Here is a 21487-nt window from a genome sequence, read left to right on the forward strand (position 1 = left end):
TATATATGCATGTGTGAGTGTGTGTGAGCATGCATGTGTATGTGTGTGAGTGTGTGCACGTTTTTGTGATTTATGTGGACACAAATTTGAATAACGACATGGGTATTACACTGATATTTCATGACATTTCATGAGTCCTCATATTTAAAATACCTTTAAAAACATACTAAAAAGTGTTTTATTAAAAACGTAAAAATACAGACAGTTTCCTGTGATGGGTACACTGTAAAAAAATGAATGTGATTTTAACGATAAATTATTGTAAGAATGCTACAGAAAAAAATTGTAAATAGGTTAACAGTAAGTTCCTGTACTATATACAGGGAAAAACTGTAAAAGCTCTAACCAGACTTTTTATGTAATTTTCACAGTAAAATGCTGTAAATTTTTAGAAGTAAAAAAGAACAAATCAAACAATCAAAAACTGTAAACTCATATCCCACAATTCCCTAAGTGACACTCCACATTTAAAGTATTTTGTTTAAAACAAAATCACATTTCTTAATAGTTTTTGAAATCAGTTGTGTGCATTAGGGTTTTATATTACATCTTCTGTTGGTTAATGAATGTTTATTGCATTATGTAAGTGTTGTGGGTTGCCATGATGGTGTTTTGCATTTGCGTGAATTACTTTTTGCACCTTCTTTATATCAGTATATACTTCAGCTTGTGGAAAAGCTACTTGTGATGAACTCTGGGTTTCTCTTTTAACACCTGCATTATTATGGTGGTTGTCAGTGCATGTTAAAGGTACAACACAGATTTTAGTAGCAGTGTGCATTGTTGAATTTACAGTTTTTCTGTATTTTTTACAAAATTCTGGCAACCACAACAAATTTCTTTTGTGAAAACTACGGAATATTTTTTACAGTGTAGGTTTACACTGTAAAAAATGACCGTGATTTTAACAGTAAAAGACTGTAAAAATGCTGCGGTGAAAAACTGTTGATTGGTTTACAGAAAGTTTCCGTACTATATACGGTGAATAACTGTAATAGAGCTAACGGTACATTTAATGTAATTTTACGGTAAAATACCGTTAAATTCACAGTTTTTGGAAGTGAAAAATAACAATTCATTGTAAAATTTACAGTGAAAAACCGTATATTGACATTTCCACAATTCCCTGCGTGACACTTCACATTTGATATACTGTATTTTCGTTGAAATAACTCTGTTTCTTCTTAGTTTTTCTCATGTTTTCTAATCAGTTATGTACATTAGGGTTTTATGTTACATCTAATGTTGTTAAATTAATGTTTATTGCATTTTTAAAATTTCATGCATGTTACCATGATGGTGTTTAGTGTGTGTGTGAATGACACTGTGTGCATCTTCTATATATTAGTATTGTGCTTCTCAGCTTGTGTCCCCGTAAACCACATATACAAGTGTGTGTGTGTTTACTCACGCATTTGTGAAGTTGATGTTTCCCATTCGTTCACACTCGTAAATGATGAAACCTCCAGAAACCACAGGAACACCATTAACCTTGATCGCCACGGGGACAGTGATGTGATCTGAACAGAGACACATTCAGCTGCATCATGACACTAAACTACATGTAATAAGCAAAACTTCAAGTCCTCAGCACACTGTGTGTTTCTGGCTGCTCTTTTGTCTCGCCGTGCACTGAAAAGCCTTTGACAGGTTCATTCATATAAGAACAATAAAAAGTAAGAAAGAAATATTCACCAAAGAATCAGACAAGGATTTACTACATATGTTTACTGCAGCTGTGTTTGTGTATGCACCTCTGCCGAAGGGGATTGTGGGATACATGTGAGGCGGAGGCAGAGGGCACGTCTGGATCTGAGTTGTGCCGTAGTCTAGATGCACGGTGGCATTTGTGGTGATTCCCACCCCGAAATCACACTCCACCCGCAGACCCTGCAGATCCGGAACGCTGCCGTTGATCAGGATCCCCACGTTCTGAGAGGAACAAACACACACAGAGAAATCATTTGGTTTCATTTTGTTTATGCACGATTGGATTGGGATGACATTCATCCAGAAGATTCTTCATGCATGTCAACAGACTTCATTCTCCTCATTAGAGTATCTGAATGTGACACACAATGACTCTAGTTATGATCATGTTTTAATCCGAGGTGATGAAATATTCCAGCCTCTGCCATCACACGCCACATTGAGCTCTATTGTTGTCAGGATGGTAGACTTCCTGACATGGTGCCTGTTTCCTGTTTCCTGTTTGGGCTGAAGAGTCATTTCCTCAGATTCATCCAGGACAGAAGCTCCTTCCCATCAAGATCTTCCAGTCTGCCACATTAGGAGCAGAACCTTATTCCCAGTGTTTATGTGGGGAAAACAGCCCACAATCTGAGATGCCCTAAATCCTAAAATGTCTGTTTGTACAAATATTAATCATCCTCATAACTGAAGATTCAAATGCGTGTTGATTTCAGTGTACGAGACTCTGTTGTTTCACTTGCAAGGAATTATGCAAATCAGTTCATTGCACAAACATGCTCAAAAACGAGAGGTAATTATATTACTTTTTGTCATGCAAATGAACGAGTAAAATAAGCTTTGAAGTCCAACAAAATGAAGCGACATCTCTCATTCAAATGAGATCGAGTGATGTTGGAAACAGAGAAACATCTGGAATTATGTCTCATAATTAAAGCGAAGCTAAATGGAAATTTATTATAATGTTTTATAAAACAATTGTCGCATGATTATTTAAATGAAAGTTGTTAGAAAAGTGATCGTGCTCTGTATGTGTTGTGATAATTTGTAGATTGCTTATTTGTATGTGTCTGTGATTTTTTCCTTTTCCTTCCATGTTTATTTTATTTATCTTGTTTATTAGCAGTTTTGACAGCAACATCTGCACAGTTACGACGCTCAAAGTTTAATGCAAACGAAGATATTTTCTTTTAAAGAATTTGCTTTTTTAGGTCTACAACAAACGGCTGGTAGGGACTATAAAGAGCTTCTTCCTGCATTAGTGACATGATTAACCCTAAAATTTACATAAACCCCGCCCCCGAGAACACACAACAAAGGGGGCGGGGCCATGTTGGGCTGCTTTAGAGAAGAGGAAGAGTTGTTGTAGTCGAGTGTTGTTGTCATGCCGTCATTTTACACCGGACTGCTTCACAAACGAGGGTCAATTCAACACAAAAGATGAACATGACGGCACATGCTAGTGGATGAGTTGAATCAACTCCACAGCAACTACATCAATTTATCCACTAACCATTCAGAAACGTCTAAAAGTTGTAACTTCTTCCTGAGTCTCTCCATCAGTGTCGACTCCGGTTTGAACAATGTAAGGCTGAACACTTTCCTCATTTTGGCTGCGTGAGATTCTCCAGCTTTGTTGTTGTTGAGCTGTTTAAGCTCCGCCCTCTTCTGGAGCAGCAGCTCATTTGCATTTAAAGGGACACACACACAAACGGTGTGTTTTTGCTCACACCCAAATAGAGGCAAATTTGACAAGCTATAATAAATGATCTGTGGGGGATTTTGAGCTGAAACTTGAATGTGTGTTAATGTGGAATACCGTCATGTGTGCGGAGCGGCTGATCTCGGAGGGGGTGACGGTCATGGAGGGACACTGCTGGACGCCATCAACACTGCTGATCCACGAGCGGCTCAGATTCCCACTGGAGCAGCCCTTCTGAATCGAACACCTGCAGCGCACAAATAGGGAAACTCACTTTAAATCTAATTATAAAATTATGTGTTTACTCCAATTTGTTCTTAAAATATATTATCATTTACACAGTGGCTGTGTAATCAATACATCACAAACAATATAAGTAAAACATAATGAATATATAAGTTAATATAGTGCATGTATTTAGCAAAAGAGTTCATTTCTCTGGCGAACTAACAAGCTGCAGACTCGCCCTGAGGTAAATACTGTGACCAATGTTTACAAGCTGTTTTATTGATGTCACTGATTGAGCGATTACACTAGATATTATGCGTTTCAGTAAGTTGTAGTGTATCTTTCAACATACCTTCAGATGTTCATTCATGTTTATTCTTTAACTATAGTATTAAAGAGGAAGAGACGATCACGTTCGCTCCACGCCACCGTTTGAAATGAGGCGACTATACAGTGATCCGTCACGCCACTTTAAAGAGCATCAAACAGCATTTTTTTGTTTGAATTTTGTGATAAAATGGACAGAATTTGAAATATGACACTTTATTTCTTATGGAAAGTAACAAAACGTGGAGCTTATTGAGATTACTGGTGGTTAATGCAGTTCAGTTTGAATATTGTTAAATCCCTAATTAACAATAATGAAGAAAAATGTTTGATAAGCATGTGAAGCTTCTTGAGCCAAATATTTGTAATTATAATCCATAAATCATAAATTGCAAATGGCAAGGTCATGGGTTCGATATCCACAGAAAGCATGACCAGATGTAAACACACTTTGGATAAAAGCATGTGCCAAATTCATAAATGTAAATACAATTAAATAAACTTTTATTTTGTCAAGTGGGCCCTATCTGTTGATCCTAATAATAAGTCCATTAATCTAAAGACCCACTGAACGAACATAAAACAGCATTAACTGAATTCACTGTGCTCAGAAAATGTCATTTATAAACGTGTGTGGACTATAAGGGAGAAAAAGTCTAAACATCAGGGACGTCTCTTTAGTTTGCTGTAATGAGCAATAAAATACAGAGCTGAGAGCAAGACCTGACAGAAGCTCATCCGGAGAAAAGACAGGTAAGATATAAGAGCAGGTTAGAGGGACTGTGATGAATGTAGAGAAACATGCAGATAAAACGTTTAATCTGACCAGTTACGTTTGGTTTTTGTTGAATGGATGTACTGAACACACACTCACACATTCTCACACTCACACACACACACTCACACACTCACACACAGGATGAAAAGACCCTCAGTGCAGTTTGACATTTTCCTCTGAAAGAGCTTCTATCATGAGAACAATCATCATGAGTTGGATAAATGTTAAAGATGAGTGAAGCACAGAATCGCTGCACTCCTTCACCCAGTGACGTCTGCTTCAAATTCCAAGCATTCAGGAAAACCCTTGAATAAAGATAAACTCTACAGGAAATCCAGCCCAAAACATCTGAAATCTCATTCAAACACGCAATTTGACAAATTCCACACGTGTATTTTTGTCACAAGTGTTCGTTCTCCAAAGCCCTGTGACTCCTTCTCATCAAAAGAAAATCTGCGAACACTTATTTTGATGTTCCCCAACAGACACACTGACTGTAAGTAACTTTGCAACTACACTGACTATACTCTGAAGAGATTTAGCTGACATGTAGGCGCAACATTATGTCGAGTCAACTGAATGTCTAAAGTAGACCGTCACCAAAACCAAAAATACTCAGCAGAGTTTGCACTGTTTTTTCCCACACAAAGAAAGTGAATGGAGATTGATGCTCAAAAAATGATGAAAAATGTAGTCCATATGGCTCATGAGTTTGGCTCAAATGGCTCATTGATTGTGTTTTTGTCAAATAAGACAAACATGATCCTGGAAAATCATCATCAACATTCCTATCAAACATTCAGATTTTGGAGTTATGGTTCGACTGGGGCTTCAAGCGCCTTTCCTTTCTCCCTGATTTCAGAGTAAATGAAGAGGGAATGAGAGCAGGTTTACCTTTTCTCTAGTGTACACCAGCCGCAGTAGGCATCAGTGGCGCTCAAACACTCGCTGCAGGAGTTGTACTGACCACACGCCGCCACACCGACTCGCAGGAGCTGCACAAATAAACACACAAATCACACACATGCGTACTTACGCCACACACAAGATGTGAGAGAACACTTGAGTATCGGACTAACATTCAGTCATATGTTCAGTTTCACAGCCTCCATCAATGATTATTCACACAACACTCTCTCATCACCTCTCCCAGAAATAGAGTTGATGTCTGAATGCGATGAAGACAGTGTGTGCATGCTAAATGCAGCTCTGTTTGAATCAAATATATGGAAGCTTGTTTCTGCCACAGAACAAAACCATTTAAAAGATAACTGCGACTTTTTATCTCACAATTGTGAGTTTACATCTCACAATTGCAAGAAAAAAGTTAGAATTGCAAGAAATAGTTAGAATCACGAGAAATAGTCAGAAATGCAATATATATATATACATATATATATATATATATATATATATTAGTAATTGCGAGAAAAAATACAGAATTATGAGATAAGTCAGAAATGCCGGGATATAAACTATCAATTGCAAGAAATAGTCAGAATTGCCAAAAAAAAAAGTCAGAATTGTGAGAAAAAAGTCAGAATTGCAAGAAATAGCCAGAATTGAGAGATATAAACTCGCAATTGCAAGAAAAAGGTGAGAATCGCGAGATATAAATTCGCAACTGCAAGATAAAAAGCCAGAATTGTGAGGAAAAAAAGTCAGAATTGCAAGAAATAGGCAGAATCACGAGAAATAGGCAGAATCGGAAGATATATATTAGTAATTGAGATAAAAAGTCAGAATTACCAGAAATAGTCAATAGCAATTGCAAGAATTTGTCAGAATTGCGAAAAAAGTCAGAATTGCAGGAAATGGTAAGAATTACGAGATAAATTTGCAATTGTGAGAAAAAAAAGTCAGAATTGCAAGAAAAAAAGACAGAATTGTGAGATAAAAAGACAGAATTGTGAGATAAAAAGACAGAATTGTGAGATAAAAAGACAGAATTGTGAGATAAAAAGTCAGAATGGCCAGAAATAGCTAGAATCGCGAGAAATATATTAGCAATTGTGAGAAAAATGTCTGAATTGCAAGAAAAAGTCAGAATTGCGAGAAATAGGCAGAATTGCGAGATATAAACTCACAATTGTGAGAAAAAAAGTCAGAATTGAGAGATATAAACTCGCAATTGCAGGAAAAAGGTGAGAATCACAAGATATAAATTCGCAATTGCGAGATAAAAAGTCAGAATTGCGAGAAATAGTCAGAATTGCGAGATATATATTAGCAATTGCGAGAAAAAGGTGAGAATCAAGAGATATAAATTTGCAATTGCGAGATACAGAAACAGAATTGTGAGTAAAAAATAGTCAGAATTGCATGAAAAAAACTCACAATTGTGAGATAAAAAGTCGCAATGACCATTTTTTATTTTTTATGCATTGGCGGAAACAAGCTTCTATAAATATATGACACAAATGGCTTAAAAAATCTTTGTAATATAATGATCTCTATAATAAAATCTCATTTGTTAACATTAGCTGATGCATTAATTAACACAAACTATGAATGAGCAATACATTTGTTCGAGTATTTATTAACCTTTGTTAGTTAATAAAAACATTGTTTGCTCGTGTTAGTTCATGGTGCATTACCTAATGACACAACTTTGGATTTTAAAAATGTATTATTAAATGTTGAAATTAGCATCAGCTAAGATTAATAAATGCAGCAGAAGTCAAATGAAACCTTATTATAAAGTGTTACCATGAGCAATAATCCAGCATTGCTCACGCACACTTTCACACAGATTTAAGCTGATATCAGTCATTGCGTTTGAGGATGTGCCCCTTTAAGGGATAGTTCACCCAAAAATGAAAATGTGATGTTTATCAGCTTACCCCCAGTGCATCCAAGATGTAGGTGACATTTTTTCTTCAGTCGATCACAAATGATGATTTTTAACTGCAACCGCTGCCCTCTGTCATTCAAATCATTGCAGTGATTGGGAACTTCATCTATAAGAGTGAATAAACCTTGCTTAGACAAATCCAAATGAAACCCTGCGGCTCGTGACGACACATTACTGTCCTAAGACACGAAACGATCGGTTTGTGTGAGAAACCGAACATTATTTATATAATTTTTAACTCTAATACACCACTATGTCCAACTTCGTTCAGCTTCCTGTTAGTGAGGTCAAAAAACGCGTTGTGAAGACGGAAGTGATGTCTCGCCCATATACTTCAATGAGCGCGAGACATCATTTCCGTTGTCAGAGCGCGATCAGACCTCACTAGCCGGAAGCTGAACGCAGTTGGACATAGTGGTGTATTAGAGGTAAAAAATGATATAAATACTGTTCGGTTTCTCGCACAAACCGATCGTTTCGTGTCTTAGGACATTAATGTGTCGTCACGAGCCGCAGGGTTTAATTTGGATTTGTCTAAGCAAGGTTTATTCACTCTTATAGATGAAGTTCCCATCTACTGCAATGATTTGAATGACAGAGGGCAGCGGTTGCAGTTAAAAATCATCATTTGTGATCGACTGAAGAAAAAATGTCACCTACATCTTGGATGCACTGGGGGTAAGCTGATAAACATCACATTTTCATTTTTGGGTGCACCATCCCTTTAAGACACTTAAAGCCCCGATATACTTCAAGTGAAATCGAAGAACGCACTGAGGTGTAAATCTCCGGTTCATTTCTTCTGTTCAGCCGGTCGAAGTCAGACACAAGTGAAAACATGAACCCACCAGAGAGATGCTTTATAGCAGAAACTGAAGCAAAGTAACAGTATATCAGTGCAGAGGACCAACGTTGCGGTGAGTATATCAGGGTCTTAAATCAAAAGTATGTAGTGTATGATATGTTTGATTTTTATTTTTTGATGTTGAAGTTTGATTTGTACTCACATGGTGTGTGGTCATGAGATACAGGTAGTTGTTGTCGCTGGGGTCGAAGGTCATGATGTGGTGAACCGGTTCGTTAGCATGGAGTTTCAGTGACCACAGTTTGGCCACAGACAGGTTCGCCAGCAGAGACAGCTGATGAAGAAACACAAGCGTTTAACACACACACCTCAGTGAACCGTACAATCAGAACACACTTCAGGAGATACTGTATCCCACAATGCAACATCACACTCCATTTCCAATGGGTTTAATCTTTTTCTTGACTCATTTGGACTGCCAACTGCACTACAACATTAGACTAATTGGATTAAAAGTGATTAAATAAAAAAAGTAGCTTTGTTTCCAAGATGATAACTGGACAGCACCCTCGAATGATGAGGTTATTCTCCTCACATGATCGTCTGTTAATGATTACATGTAAATCTAAGCACAACAATGGACAGTTTCCCTTTCGAAAAAGAAGTATACATCAAGTTCATTTTATGAAGTATACTTACGTGATGTACTATATTGTAATGTACTAAGTATGTTCCTATTTAGGTATTAATTTTTATACTTGAATTATACCTTTAACTGTTCTTTAGCTCTTTCCATTTTTAAAACATTTTATTTTTGCTTCATGCATCCTTTTTATCAACACTTGAATGTGGGTAAGTTGTATTACATTGTAAACAAAAATCTAAGAAACATTGCATTTTTGTCAAAGACTACAACATGTCTAGATTTCCTCTTCAAGGGTTCATCATTTCATTCAGTAGCGTTAGACAGTTTTGATTTTTATGATGTTTAATGTTCGATGATTGCATTATTTTACATTTGCGTAAGCAATCTTCTATCACTTGTTTCTGCTTCTTCACCTGTGTTTTGATCTGGAGATTCTGTACTAGAAGAAGCGTAATAGCGCCCCCTACCGTATACAAGCCAAGTGTACTTAGAATAATTAATTAGTTTTACGTATATCTCGATCAAAGATTGTATAGTCCATGTATAGTCCAAATACACTTAGACTTTTCTGTCAAATATATTTTACAAGTGCAATTTAAGTAGCCTATATTTACATAAAAAGTAGACTGAATGTATACTTATTTATTTTTAGTTTAAAAGAAGTTTACTAATAACACACTTGCATAAACTTCTTCGTAAGGGTTATCATGATTTCATACTGTACTGTACACTATGCAGTCATCTTGTGTTCCCTTTTCTATTTAAAACCAGGCTATTTTCTCTGAATGCTTCTCGACGGCACCTAGTTTAAATAAAACGGTGGAAGATGAGAGGAAGAGCATGATAATGATATGATATCATAATGCACCATAATTATCATCCTCTGAATGTTGAGAAAAAAAGCATGAAGACATTCGGTGGGTGTGAAACATTCGTCATCTCAAATCTGACATGCCAAAATCAACCTTCAGAGACAAAGTGCTAATTGCAAACGTAGACAAGTTTCAGCAGTTCAGACACACACACACACACACACACACACACACGCACACACACACACTATGAGACAAATTCCACACATTTGAATTATGCTATGCCAGATACAAAGACACAGTTATCAGAGGAGCGCACATACACACAGCAGTGAGAAAAGAGTGTGTTTGTGAGTAAATCTGCTGTATAGATGCATCAACTCACTGAGGCTTTCAAGCGGGCTCCAGGGAAAAGTTCAGAGAGAAATTTTAAAGTGGACCTATTATGCCCTTTTCACAAAATGTAATATCAGTCTCTGGTGTCTCCAGAATGTGTCTGTGAAGTTTCAGCTCAAAATCCCCCACAGATCATTTATTATATCTTGTCAAATTTGCCTCTATTTGGGTTTGCGCAAAAACACGCCGTTTTTGTGTGTGTCCCTTTAAATGCAAATGAGCTGCCGCTTTCCAGAAGAGGGCGGAGCTTTAACAGCTCAACAACAACAAAGCTGGAGAATCTCACGCAGCCAAAATGAGGAAAGTGTTCAGCCTTACATTGTTCAAACCGGAGTCGACACTGATGGAGAGACTCAGGAAGAAGTTACAACTTTTAGACGTTTCTGAATGGTTAGTGGATAAATTGATGTAGTTGCTGTGGAGTTGATTCAACTCATCCACTAGCATGTGCGTCATGTTCATCTTAATCCCATATGGACGGCCACTATACATAGCGTACCTGTTTGTCAAACAGATCCATACACACTAGCCTAACGTTTATGATTGCTGTCAAATGCTCGGACAGAAACGCTCCTTTTTTAGCAATCGATCTTGCCAGGGTCAACTTCAAGCTATTCAAGCTAACGAGACTCTGAATAGTGTTCAGTGTTTGTCTGTGCAGCCATCGACAGAACAGTTAACATGCTTTGATCCAACTTTTGCCACGGCGTTGTCACTTGTGAAAACAAAATGGCCGCACCGAGGTTGGAAATGTGCAGTTTAATTGGTGGTAATATTATAATAAGATCCCCTTTCTATGTCACAAGGGGAGGGAAATCTGAGCGGCTCGTTTTTTCACATGCTTGCAGAGAAAGTTACTGGGTCGTCCTTTTTCATGTTTTCTGGGTTGGTAGATGCACCAGGGCATAGGCGCCGATCCCATGGGTGCGCGGGGGCTGGAGCACCCACGGAAAATTACGAGATATTATCCATGGATTTTAACAAGGAAAAAAAATCGTTTGCAGCTATCAAGTCAAGTCACCTTTATTTATATAGCGCTTTTTACAATGCAGATTGTGATCAGAAACGATCCTTATATATAGTTTATTTAAGTCCGTTTCAATGACGTTATTTTAAAGGCAAAAGTCGAGAGCGCGTCCAGTGTTGAGCGAGCACAAATCTCAACTCGGATTCCATCACTCTCGCGCTCGCTCAGATTCAGAATCAGAACTCAAAACTGTCCTGTCCCTAAAATGGTCTCCTTTCCTGGATTTAAAGTTCACTGAAGCTTTTAAACACCTGACTTTCATGACTGACTGACGAAATAACACAGTGTAGGCTACCTTTAGGTAACGTCACTCTCTGATCATCAGATTTCAGCGAGAGCACGACAACACTCATGAAAGGAATGTGCTTGCTTTGGGTCAATTCAAATGAGACATCCAGTTGACGTTCCCTGGTATTGATATACAATCATAAACGTATTTGATGTTAATGAGAAACAAAAACTATGTCAGGGCGAATTCGAACCGCTGATAATTAAAGCACGGGTGAATTTCTGCCTCTATTAACGAAAAGTTTACCACGAGACCAATGGGCAGCACGAACACATTGTATCTGTATGTTGGATTTGTCTATAATAGTAGTACGATACTTATATTGTAATGTAGCTGTAAGAATGAAACTAAAACATCTTTAAAAATAAAAAAAAGAGGGGGGGGGGGTGTGCTTACTGGGCACCCACCGGCAGAAATATAAATCGGCGCCTATGCACCAGGTACCCGATTACAGCACTTAAACACGGAAAAAGTCAGATTTTCATGATATGTACCCTTTAAAAAGTCATGCAAATAAATAAATAAAAACAAATTGTTATAACATATACATACCATTTAATTCTGTTTTTTGTTTTTTTTAAAAAAAGACTGGTCTGTAATCATGTGATTACTGACAGTTACTTTGTTATCTCTCTTCAGGTTTATACATCTTACAGTACACTAATGGTGGGTAGAAAACATATATAGGTCTGTGGCATCAAGCGAAAGCCTCTGGGGCCCGTACCATGATTCTAGTTGAACACAAAATATCTTGAAAATTAATATTTATTAATATGTTTAATAAATTAACATTTTAATTTCATTTTAGATTCATTTTAAGTCAGCCATATAGTCATTTTCAAACAATAGTTGGGTTAAATAAAACTACCCAGCAGGTTGGGCAAACAACCCAACAACCCAATTGCTGGGTTTGTCCATTTTCAACCCAACTTGGGTTGTTTTTAACCCAGCATTTTTTAGAGTGCACCATGATGCCAATCATCAACTTCATCAACTCAGGCTTTGATCCGGAGTTCATGGAGTGCGTGCACATGAAAGAGTGACATCAGTATCAACAGAGGAGTGTATCTCTGTGTGTGTGTGTGTCCTAAAGCAAAGCTTACTTTATTCTGTACAGTGCAGATGCCTGCAAGCATGAATGTGAGTGTTAGTGTTGTATATGTGAGCAGATGTACAGACAGATAAGCAGAGGTTGAGCTCTAATTGAATTAGCCTCTACTAACACAGATCCTCAAATAAGCTTATCTCACCACACAAATCACATTACACACACTCCTGAGACCATCAGCGGCATCATGAAACCACCACAGGACACACACACACACACACACACAGTGAATACTGAATCTGAACTGCAAAAAGAAATATTCATCATAAGTGTGACGTCACAAGCTCATTAACATATCCCCGCCCCCTCATCAACACCTCTTCACTGAAGCTGACCCATCATGATGAAACACAGCATTATGTGGAGGTCAGCGGTGCTCATTTACATACAGCAGTCTTAAAGGTACAGTAGCTCCTGGCATGCAAGGGAAGTTGAGCTAGATGCCCTTTCTTCCCTATTATGCCGTACGTTGAGTGAAACGCTTCTCAAACAAGAACAAATGCAGGGCAGGGCTTGATTTTGTCTGTGGGGAATTGATTGGATGGTTGTGGTTTGCTATTGGTGGATCTCATGTTGTAAACCTGATCATGAAAAACGTTTTTAATGCTTTGAAACCCTGACTCATATATTAAGTGAACTTGCTGGAATGTAAATAAAATGTAGAACAGGAGCACTTCAAACACTCGCACTCATACACCCACCGCCGTCAGCAGATTAAGGCTTAATAAATGATGCATTAATTACAGGGAGTCTATGACAGGATAGTGGTAAAGCTTTTGGTCAGAGTGCAAGACACCTTACATAACAGAAATATGACAACAATCGACAAACTGAGAAACAGAAAAGACTACCAGAAAACATATTATCAAAAGTACCATGATATGACTGTATCCTGGCTACTTTTTGAAACATAGATTCAATCTAGCTATCTGAGATTACGCTCTCTCTCAAACACACGTATGAGCAGAGACTCCGAAACAAGCCATTACATCTGAGCAGACGTCGTCCCTGTGTCTTGGCAGCGAAACAAAAAGCCTTTTCTGACTCTTTACAGCAGACTCCCTGCAGCTAGATATTCCTTATCTGTGTGAATGAAACACTCAATAATAGCACTGCTCACAAAGAGCTCACCGACTGCAGGCCGCAGACCAGCCCTCCATCGTCTCCAGACTTCAAATAACTTACTAAATGTGAATCTGAGTAACTGTGACACACCTCCCTGGAATCTGGCCCTAATTACGGCTCTTTTGTTCGGAGGTTTTGCAGCTCGCAGATGTTTTCTAAGGCAGCGACACATGAATAATCGTCGCTTCAGGTTAGTGTGAGTAGGTGTGTGGCTCGAGTTTTGCGTACATTTATGAGAAGCGAATGTGAAAACCTGAATTCACAGTCCCGGCTTCATAAATGTTTTAATTATGTTTTAATGTGCCATTATGCTATATGGATTCCTAGTGTTGTTTGTTGACTCCTAATGGAGTCTCCTAAAATAGGTTTACATGCATCCAAGTTCAAATAACACTTTAATTTTCTCATAATATCACTGCAGCATCAGCTCTTTTCTCTCAGTGTCTGAAACGGTTCGATCAAGGATTCAGTCTCTCTAAACCCCACCTTTCTGATAGCCTGCTCTGCTCTGATTGGTCAGATGCTCCAGTCTGTTGTGATTGGTCAGAAACCAAACGCTCATTATCATAACCTCAGCACTTGATTCACAGTGATCAATCTCATCATCAATCTCATCAAAGTGGATTTGCTTTGGCAGCAGAAAACAGCGTCTTCTCAACATGAACAACACAAACCAAACTCTTCCAATCTCAGATACAACTACACTGTAAAAAATATTTCCACAATTTAGTTATTTCAACTTGTTTTTTTGTGTAGAGATAACTAGATTGTCCAGACAACAAGAAATTTTAAGTTTTCTTGTCCTCAACTAGACTGAAAGTTGAATGAACAAGTAAAATGGTTATTTTAACTCAAAAATGTATGTTTAAACAACTGCAATAGACTTTCTGTTGAATTAACAAGTATAATTGTTATTTTAATTTATAAATGTAAGTTGAAACAACTGCACAACATTTTCTGCAGGTTTTACTTCAATTATAATGCTTTCATAGCAGTAAACTAAACAATTTACTGTGTAAACTAAACTTAATTTATCTATCTATCTCGCTGTCTTGTAGATTGCATTGTCTTAAACCCTGAACTTCAAGCTTTTAAAACCACTGTAAACATACATCTTCAAACTTAACGACATTAAATATATTTCAAACTTTCTGCTCAGGTTTTCTCAAGCCAGTGTCAATGGTTGTCTTTTAGTTATCACTACTGTGGTATATATAAATTAATTACAGTGTATTTTATTTTAGTGTGTACATTAAAAATAGTTGTTTACAATTATGAGCACAGATTAATTAAATTACACCAAAAATTTGTCAAGCTGCTTCAGTTTTTATTCATGGTCAGATTCCAATTCATCATGGGCGGAATTGAGCGATTCATGAACAATGAACCGCTCAAGATGATTCGCTGCATCATTTTTTTTTCCTTTGAGAATTTTCGAGAGAAGCCAGCGGAAACCGGATGATTTTCCATGTTGGACAACACGTGTCTTCAGAAGAAACTGAGTGATACAGAGTAAGTGTGACATTTTATATTGTTAACGTGGATTGCTGCAAGTTTTTATTTCGTAATAAGCGTTTTATAGTATTGTGTTATCGAATAATATAGGATTTGTAAAGCAATTAAATGTTTGTTATAGTCGCAGTGTAAATATTGTCCACAAATCCGTCATTTCTGAAATCATACATTAAATTCATAAGTGCAAATGACCATTATTAAAAGCAGATTTTCAGAATTATATTATCCATTTCGAGTCAGAGTGTTTTGCAAATAGAAGATTCGCTCATTGTAACGTACTTCTTCGTGTTGACTCACAGGTTCAAAAGTTGATTAAATGCTGCTCGTTCTCCAACTGGACCAAACCGGATTTTTACCTCAGTCACTTCATCAGATGCAGAGCGCCAGATATAGGTAAGTTTTCATCACAGTCTTTGAATTAAGAAAGTAACTGTCAAATTGAATCGATGGGTGATAGAAATGACAATTAATATGTCAGTGGTTTGAAATGTTACGTTTTTTCATTATTACTATTCAGAGTTTGGATTCTGTGCGGCCTTGGGCCATTTCGTCGCGCTTTTGTTCTTGTTTTAAGAAATCTTAATAATAGGAGAATTACACGCGATGTTGTCACGAATGTACGATTATTGAGTGTATTTCTGCACATAGAAGATGAGCTCATTGTACTTTCTCATGTTGACTCACAGGTTCTGTCAAGTTGACTAAAAGCTTGTTCGCCAACCAAATTTTTTTTACCTCAGTCACTTCACTTCATCTCAGTTGCAGAGCACCAGATACAGGTCAGTTTTCACAGCAATCTTTGGAAATTCTTTAAATTAACTATCAATTTGTGATGCGGGTAACTTAAAGGGATGGTTTGGACTAAATTCAACCTAGGGTCATTTCCACCATGACCTCCAGCCAAACACCTTTGGCTCTTTTTAACCTTTTATTCATCAAATATATTAGACAGCAGAACTGTTTCCAACACTCATAATAAATCAGAATATTAGAATGATTTCTAAATGATCATGTGATAGACTGGATGTTACATGTGACACTGAAGACTGGAATAATGATGCCGAAAATTCAGCTTTGCATCACAGGAATAAATTATATTTTAAAGTATATTCAAATAGAAAACTTATTTTAAGTTGTAATAATATTTCACAATATTACTGTTTTTTTCTGTATTTTTGATCAAATAAATGCAGGCTTGATGAGCAGAAGAGACTTCTTTCAAAAACATTAAAAATAGTAATGTTTCCAAACTTTTGACCTGTACTGTACATACAAACAAAACACGTCCGTCAAGTGAACAAATTTTTTTTGGCAGAGTTGTAACCAGAAGAAGAGGGGAGCAGTTATTTTGGGCCTTCCATACTACATGAGGGAGAAACCAGAAAACATCTTCAAAGTTTGAGGTAAACATTTTAGTACTTTTTTCCATTAACACTGGAATAAGGATGCACCAATATCACTTTAGTATGATAGTGATGCTTTTATTTGGTACTTTTTATATTTTGGTGATACCGATTATAGATACCTGTATTTTCATTGAAACCATAAGAATATGAATCATTATTTGGCTTTCCTTCAGTTATGTTATGCTTAATTATGCCTTTTAAAATGTATTGTATTGCTATATCATATTTTATCTTTCAAGTAGAGGTGGTCGCGTGATATAGCAAAAATATCACAGCACGATTATTTTCAGGAATATCACGATTATTTTTCATGTTGGTTTTACTATTTTTCATGTGACTGATCAGTACATCCAAACTCATTTCACAATATTAAAAACGCAAAATGCAGAATCGAATCATTAATTGTGAATCATCAGTTTTATTTGTGTATTGTGTTGAATTTTTCTGAATTTGCAAAAATTACTATTGAATCAAATCATTTCGCTGTAAATGAAGATAAAATAGTACCAAGCAAACTGGATCTCATTCAACAAGTATGTGTACAAATGAATTTGCATATGAAATCTGCATGCTAACATTTTCACAAACAAATAATCCTTTATCAATAACTTCTATTCTAAAACTTAGGGGCTGTTTACACGAAAACTGAAGTGAGCACTGAACACGAAGTTTCAAAGCACAAGGTTTCGAAAATGATACCGTTACCTTCTTCATGTAAACAACAAAAACATGAATCTGAAAACGGTAACATAATGCGCGTATGTGTAGGTGTTTTTTGATGAAGTGACATCGCCAACTACTGACGTTTTCGCAGATCCGTGTGAACAAGGATCATTTTGACAATAGCCGCTTTTCCACTGTCGGGCCAGTGCGAGCCAGGGCTTAAAATGGGCGGGGCGGGGCTAATAGCCTCGGGCCTGTAGCACGAGGCCAGAATAGTGCAGCGTTTCCAGTCAGGCCTGAAGCTCCGCTGCTCGTCACTAAAACCCGCCCTTTACACGCCTCTCAGGAACAACGTCATGCAACCCCATCGTTTCACCAACAAAGAGAAGTTATTACAAAACTAAGAAATAAGTCACTGGAACTAGTGCGCTCACAAAACGAACACGATAACAGCGGCCTTATGTGTGCATGCTTTGTTACATATTCAAATTCAAAAGCATCAATGTTTTACTATAGAATAAATGATACATTGATCATAATGAATCAATTTATCAGGACTCAAAATTAATCACACAGAAATAAATGTATTTCTATTTTATTTATTTATTTTAAACACTTATAAAAATAGCCTGCTTATTCAGTCGAGACTGTTACTGTTTATTTGTAGCCACAGTAGCCTATATACGTCACATTTAGAATGAAGGATAACTCTATTTTTATAAAAGCTCCCGAACAAAAACATACGTGGAGCTAAACTCTCGAGACGAGACTTATGACAGATAATATAAGTAAAGAAATACACAATTGTGATGCGAATAAGAAGCTGATGTCTGATTTCTTCAAGTGGTTGCATTTACCATGTTTACTATGGTAATGTTAATGTCTAGCGTGCACAGTCTTTCGCATCGCTTATAAATATTTCTGCCTTGTTTAGTGATTATAATTCACATCGGATCAAATTATTTCAAACACATGCTTCTGACTGAAAGTGAGTTGAGTTCAACTTATTAAAAAAAGTTTTTAATGCTGGTGTTATAGCTGTTAGCTTTCTGAAATGATCCACAGTGCAGACGCTATCTATTTTTATAAAAGCTCCCGAACAAAAATCATTATTATATTTTGATGACATGCTACGCGGAGCTAAACTCTCGAGATAAAATATGTTACTAAATAAATACACAATTGTGAAAGAGAATAAGAAGCTGATGTCTGATTTCTTCAAATGGTCACATTTACCATGTTTATTATGGTAACGTTAATGTTTAGCGTGCATATCTTTTACATTGCTTATAAATATTTCTGCCTTTTATGGTGATTATAATCCACATCGGATCGCGTTATTTCAAACACTCGCTGCTGACTGAAAGTGAGTTTTGAGCTCAGCTTATTTTTAAAAGTTTTTAATGTTGATGTACACAACGTTATAGCTGTTATCTTTCTGAAATGAACGGCGCTGACGCTCTGCAGACGCGGAGAAACTCAGCCTTTGATCATAACCACTCCTCTAGCCCCAGCTGGCCCGCTTTTTCGTCGGGCCAAAAAACCCTGGCCGTTGGCCCCGAGAAAGCCCCGGCGAGGCATGATCAAGCCCCAGAAGTGACAGTGGAAATGCGACTGGCCCTGGCATGCACTAGCACGCCCGCTTTAAGCCCGACAGTGGAAACGCGGCTAATGTTGTTGTCTGTTTTTAGTACATCATTGTCATGTAAACGTACCCTTATTCTGAATTTTAAAACACAGCTGATTGTGCATAGTGCACACCTCCTTTTGACATTTTTCTGTGATTTTTATTTGATAAAAAGTAGAAGAATATTCATCAGATTACTTGAATAGCTCTATTTGGAAAATCATTCTAGAAAAATTTGATTTGCATAGACAAACATTTTATTGGCATAGACAGTAAAAAAAATACACGATCAAAATGTAAACTGGCGTAAAATGTATGTTTAATGTGGTAATGAAAGTTCTAGTCTACTGCTAAATCTTTAATCTCTCTCTTTTTTTTCAGCCAACTGACAATGAGGTCGATGTTGTTCAGAGTGTTAAGGTGGGCATCTTGTCAGTGAGCGAGGACACCAGACAAGATTGTGCCTTCCCAGGTAACGTCGTGAATATGGCTGTGATACTGGAGGGGGAGATTGTCATTGTGGATCTCCAAGACATTCCAAATGCCTTTGTCACATTGTTTGGACTGCTTTACGCTTTAAACATTAGCTATCCCAAAGAGCTGCGATACACCTTTGAGGTGATCCAGCGGATCTTCATGAACATTGATGGGGAAAGCTGCTCCGCTCAAGTTCATGGACTGAAAAACAAACTAATGCGGTGAAGTGCCTGCAACCATTGCTATTACCTTTTTTTTTTTTTTCAAGAGTAATGTTCAATTTAATTGATGAATTTGTTAAAGCATCAGCTTAGTTGAGATTAAGGTGGTATGAAACCAATTCGTACGTCTTTTAATGTGTTAATGCTTTTCAGAGTTTCTTTTTGAAAGGAATGTTGTGAACAGGATGTTTCTATATTGTATGAGTTAATTGCAATAAACTTTGTACTGAAAATTGTATTAGTGATCGTTAATTTGCCATACATTTTTGTTTAAATCAAATGTAGCTTACAAATTAATGTTCAAGTAGTAATTCATTATTTGGTTCTGCTGCAGGTTTTAAAGTTTCAAAACACCACTTTAGTTGGCTGAACTTATTGGATGTAGTTTAGATAACTTAACTTTACTTGGCTGAACTTATTGGATGTAGTTTAGATAACTTAACTTTACTTGGCTGAACTTATTGGATGTAGTTTAGATAACTTTAACTTTAGTTGGCTGAACTTAAGTTTGAAGTTTAATTAACTAAATTAAATCAGTTCATTGTACTTTATAACTTGTCAGGTAAACCTTTCCAAATTTGTCAGGTACACTTTTCCAAATAAGTTAGTTTAACTCAAAAAAACCCATGCAAAAAGATAACAAAAAATAATGAGTTAAGTCAACAAAATTTTTTTTACAGTGTACAGTGATTGAGGGCGGGGCAAAGAGACGCTGTTCAGCCAATCAAGACCATAGACTGACATTATGCAAATTAGTTACAAACCTACTGAATTACTGACGACTCGTTTCAGGCAGTTCAGAATCGATTCTTTCTTTTAGGAGACAATAAGTCCATTTATCTGCACTTTGCAGACCTTTTACATTCACAAACAGCTTTATTACACACCACATGAAATTGAATAAAGCATAATATGGGCACTTGAAAAATGTAGAAAGGTTTAGTGATAGAGGATTGAAAATACTTTTGGTTTATGGGTGGTTTTAAATGGCCAAAACTAAAGAGCAGGTGGTCATGGCCGATATATAATGGCAATATTAGGGATGCACCAATATGAACATTTTGGCCAAAACAATAACCGATATATTGGCCGATAAATCTAAATCCAACTTTTTATATTAGCCTGATTACAAAACAAAAGCCATGTCCCAAACACACAATTATAATATTCTCATTATAATTTTATGTAGCTTATATGACAGAGTTGGGCTGTATATTGCACTCTATTTTCCTTTCTGAAGTGATTTCAATTATATTTCAAGCAATTCAAAACCATCATAGTGAACAGTGCGCATCTGAAGTGTCTATCGGCCAAATTTTCTTACTGGGCTGATAACGATGACATTAAAACACTATAACGCCTCAAATAATGCCTTTTTTCACCTGTCGATGACTGCTCTGTGTAGGAACTGCAGATGACAGAATGATCGGCCAAATGTTGGTGATTTATGGGTGATTTATTGCGTCACCAAAAATTATTGAGGTCATGAAGAGAGAGTTTGGTTCCAAAACGCGATAAACGCCATTTAAAAAAAAAACTGAGTTTCCGCCAAAATCAGTATTTTAATAATTTATAATTCAAATAATTTATAACATTAACAAGATGACTCGATAAATACATTTCAGCGATGGCTGAATGTATTTTTAGTAAAATGCCAGTATATAAGATAAATATTGGCAAAGTTTAGACTCTGTCATATATGTGAATCAACTTACTTTGTTGTGTATTTTCAATTTGAAAAATAACTTTTATATTGATGGATTAATTGCAT

At 36.8% G+C, this 21487-nt stretch overlaps 1 protein-coding gene and 1 long non-coding RNA gene across 2 annotated transcripts in view; one reads left to right on the plus strand and one right to left on the minus strand.

Moving 5' to 3' along the window:
* plxnd1 (plexin D1) overlaps nucleotides 1–21487 on the minus strand; it is an 83205-nt gene that overhangs the window by 54377 nt on the left and 7341 nt on the right. Inside the window, exons 3-7 of the mRNA XM_067395533.1 lie at nucleotides 8607–8738; nucleotides 5640–5740; nucleotides 3530–3659; nucleotides 1755–1932; nucleotides 1412–1520 (exon numbers count right to left, since the gene is read on the minus strand). Of these exons, the coding sequence (XP_067251634.1) occupies nucleotides 1412–1520; nucleotides 1755–1932; nucleotides 3530–3659; nucleotides 5640–5740; nucleotides 8607–8738 (650 nt within the window). The remainder of the gene's footprint in view (nucleotides 1–1411; nucleotides 1521–1754; nucleotides 1933–3529; nucleotides 3660–5639; nucleotides 5741–8606; nucleotides 8739–21487) is intronic.
* Nucleotides 15286–19887, plus strand: LOC137026697 (uncharacterized). Its single transcript, XR_010895912.1, has 4 exons — nucleotides 15286–15715; nucleotides 16009–16101; nucleotides 16638–16725; nucleotides 19400–19887. It is a non-coding gene; the product is annotated as an uncharacterized lncRNA (long non-coding RNA).

Source organism: Chanodichthys erythropterus, chromosome 9 (genome assembly GCF_024489055.1).
Source record: "Chanodichthys erythropterus isolate Z2021 chromosome 9, ASM2448905v1, whole genome shotgun sequence".
NCBI classification, from domain to species: domain Eukaryota; kingdom Metazoa; phylum Chordata; class Actinopteri; order Cypriniformes; family Xenocyprididae; genus Chanodichthys; species Chanodichthys erythropterus.